Source organism: Poecilia reticulata, linkage group LG23 (assembly GCF_000633615.1).
Source record: "Poecilia reticulata strain Guanapo linkage group LG23, Guppy_female_1.0+MT, whole genome shotgun sequence".
NCBI classification, from domain to species: domain Eukaryota; kingdom Metazoa; phylum Chordata; class Actinopteri; order Cyprinodontiformes; family Poeciliidae; genus Poecilia; species Poecilia reticulata.
This window is the reverse complement of record NC_024353.1, coordinates 179,306-182,404: the sequence shown is the minus strand read 5'-3', so window position 1 is coordinate 182,404 and position 3,099 is coordinate 179,306. Positions and strand designations below refer to the sequence as shown.

The window sequence follows — 3,099 nt, the reverse complement described above, 5'->3', positions numbered from 1 at the left end:
GGATGATGTCTGACAGCAGCTGCCATGGCCTGCAGCGGCGCTCAGAGCAACGCCGAGGCGCTGGAGGGCTTCCATGAGGTCAACCTGGCCTCGCCCACCACACCTGACCGACAGGTAGGGGGCGCTGGAACCAACTCCGGCTTTCAACCAAAGTGGCATTAAATAAAAATACAAAACTTACCTGCTTGGTAATAAACTAATAATTGTATGAAATCCTTAAAGATCTAAAACATAAATTCTTTGAAAAGCAGATAAAGAAATATTCAATATTAATTTCTCGTTTTAAAAAGTTAGTTTTATTATTGTATTTTAAAATTAAAGCTGCAGGATGTCAGTTTATATAAAGTATTTTTCTACATATTTGTTGAAACTATCAGCACGGTCTGAGACAGAAATCTGTAGCTCCTATTCCTTCTCCCAGAAACAACCAATCAGAGCCAGGGGGCGGGTCTTAGGGCTGTCAATCATCTATGCCTCATATGAATGCTAACGCTAGTTAGCATGATGTTGCTTAAACGGTTTTCCTGTAGCACTAAATTGTTGCTATGTTACTAACATATATAGCAGCGAGTACATGGGGTTGATTGACAGCGCTGAACCCCGCCTCCTGGCTCTGATTGGTTGTTTTTGGTGCATTTCTTCAGACGGCGATAGCAGCTCGGGAAAGATTGATCTTTACACAGATTATCTCTCTCATAGCAAACTGTCACAACATGCTGAATGTTTTAACAAATATGTAAACAAATGTTTATAAAAGTTACGAACTTTAAGAACTTTTTTTTCTCACATGTGAGGTGATCATCTGGTTTCTCTCCTCCAATCTTCTGCAGAACCAAGCAGAGCAGCGCCCCCCGACCCGCCACAGCGCCCCGCCCGCCTCCCTGTACCGCGCCCACTCTCTGGCGCCGCCCCCTGCTGGCATCCCCACGTCACTGCGAGCCGATCAGCTCCCCACGCAGCCGGTTTACTCCACGCCGCGGCACAGCCACAATGGAAGGTAGCGCAGCTGAAACCGAGCGAAGCTTTTCCCCTCAGCTCAGTCCTGATGTGAGGTCATTTCCTGTTGCTGTTTTCACGCCACACAGCGTGCCGGGCCTGGAGGCGGAGCCGGCCGAGGGCGGCTTCCTGTCCGGGGACGACGGCGACGAGTGCGGCGCGCTGAGCGACAGCCTGTCGCGGCTACGCAGCCCGTCGGTGATGGAGGTCAGGGAGAAGGGATACGAGAGGCTGAAGGAGGAGCTGGCCAAGGCTCAGAGGGTACGACACACACACACACACACACACACACACACACACACACACACACAACTGGGGCTGAGCTTCATCTGAACAGGCAGGCAAAGATCCAAAGTAACGGTTTAGATCAAAGCTGATTCATGTCTTTGAGTGGCCTAGTCAAAGACCAGATCTGAATCCATGTGAGAATCTGAGGTTCACATTTTTTTCTCCATCAACTAAGAACATTTATCTAATCTGTTAGAGCTGAAATGATCTCCATATTTTATTTCATTTTATTTTATTCCATATTTGTTGTCGCAATAAAGTTTTGTTTTTTTTTGTTTCACCTCCATTTCCTGTTATTTTTGCCTCCATGCATTCATTTTGTTTGTTTTTCTGTTGTTTTCTGTTTGTTTGGTTTATATACGTGTGTGTGTGTGTGTGTGTGTGTGTGTGTGTGTGTGTGTGTGTGTGTGTGTGTGTGTGTGTGTGTGTGTGTGTAAGGAGCTGCTGTTGAAGGATGAGGAGTGTGAGAGGTTGTCTAAAGTCAGAGACCAGCTCGGCCAGGAGCTGGAGGAGCTCACCGCCAGTCTCTTCCAGGTCGGTCCACCTCTCCTTCATCGCTCCTCCTCATCCTCCTCTTCGTCTGCTTCCTGCTTCCTGTTCTCCTCACCCAGCAGCCAATCAGAAACGGGACAAAAGGAAACAAACTTGTACATGTTTCCTCTCACTTTTCCTCCCAGAAGCAGCTGGGGCTCTGTGTGGTTTTCTTTATTTCTTGTCGCTTTCTTCTTCGTTTTTTCTTTTGTTTTGAACTTTAGCGGTGAGCTAAGCCATGAAACGGCTGCAGAAACGTTTTGGTTGTGTTTTCCAGGAGGCTCATAAGATGGTGAGAGAGGCAAACGTGAAGCAGGCGAATGCAGAGAAACAGCTGAAGGAAGCTCTGGGCAAGGTGGGTTTTATTCGTACGGTGCTTGAAATCCTTGAAAGTGCTTGGATTTTGGTGTTTTCAGGGTTTGGTGAGTGTTTGATATTCAGACTGAACAGTTTTGTAATAAAGTGAAATCTAACATTTGATTAAAACCTAAATTTGGAGTTGAAACCAGATAATTTTGTACTTTTTATCCTCAGTCTGAAGTTAAATCAGACTAAACTTTTCTTGTTTCAGTTGGAATCACCAAAATAATTTCTGTTCGCTAAAAACATGAAAACTTTTATTTTTTATTTAACTTTGTTTTCTGTCTGTCTGAGAATGAAATCCTGTTTTGCTGAATATTCCCCGTCAGAATCAGATGTAGATGTGATGATTAGTGATGGCTAAAGAGAAATGTCTCCATCAGATCGACGTCCTGCAGGCGGAGGTCCAGGCCCTGAAGACGCTGGTCCTCTCCTCCCCCACGTCCCCCGTCGCCGAGCTCCCGCCTGCAGGCAAGGCTCCCTTCAGGAAGGGCCACAGCCGCAACAAGAGCACCTCGTCCGCCATGTTGGGGTCGCAGCCCGACCCGGCCGCCACGCAGCCCATCGTCAGGGAGTGCAGGGAGGTGCGGACCCAGTCTGTCCAAACGTTTTGTTGAAGCTACGCTAACGCTATGCTCGCTAACGCGGCGCTGGTTTTCTGCAGGTGGACAGTCAGCTGTTCGCTGAGTTTAAAGCGTGGAAGGAGGCGCCGACGCTGGACCGGAGCTGCAGCTTCCTGGAGAGAGTTTACCGGGAAGACATCCACCCCTGCCTCGCCTTCAACAAGAGCGAGGTGCAGAGACTGAGCTGGCACACAGTTAGCATACGGAGCTAACACACCGAGCTACACGCTGCTAACGCATCGAGCTAACACGCTGCTAACGCACCGAGCTAACACACCGAGCTAAACGCTGCTAACGCACC

General features: G+C 48.1%; 1 protein-coding gene across 5 annotated transcripts in view; it reads left to right on the top strand.

The window, feature by feature from the left end:
* rab3ip (RAB3A interacting protein (rabin3)) overlaps window positions 1-3,099 on the top strand; it is a 14,316-nt gene that overhangs the window by 7,683 nt on the left and 3,534 nt on the right. For 3 of the 5 annotated variants that reach the window (XM_008400325.1, XM_008400324.1, XM_008400323.1), the window contains exons 1-7: window positions 7-114; window positions 831-997; window positions 1,086-1,257; window positions 1,723-1,818; window positions 2,093-2,170; window positions 2,559-2,759; window positions 2,840-2,968. In XM_008400325.1, coding sequence (XP_008398547.1) covers window positions 25-114; window positions 831-997; window positions 1,086-1,257; window positions 1,723-1,818; window positions 2,093-2,170; window positions 2,559-2,759; window positions 2,840-2,968 — 933 coding nt within the window. In that variant the 5' untranslated portion in view covers window positions 7-24. Of the gene's footprint in view, window positions 1-6; window positions 115-830; window positions 998-1,085; window positions 1,258-1,722; window positions 1,819-2,092; window positions 2,171-2,558; window positions 2,760-2,839; window positions 2,969-3,099 lie in introns of those variants that run through there. The other 2 variants (XM_008400326.1, XM_017302666.1) reach the window with 2 other exon arrangements.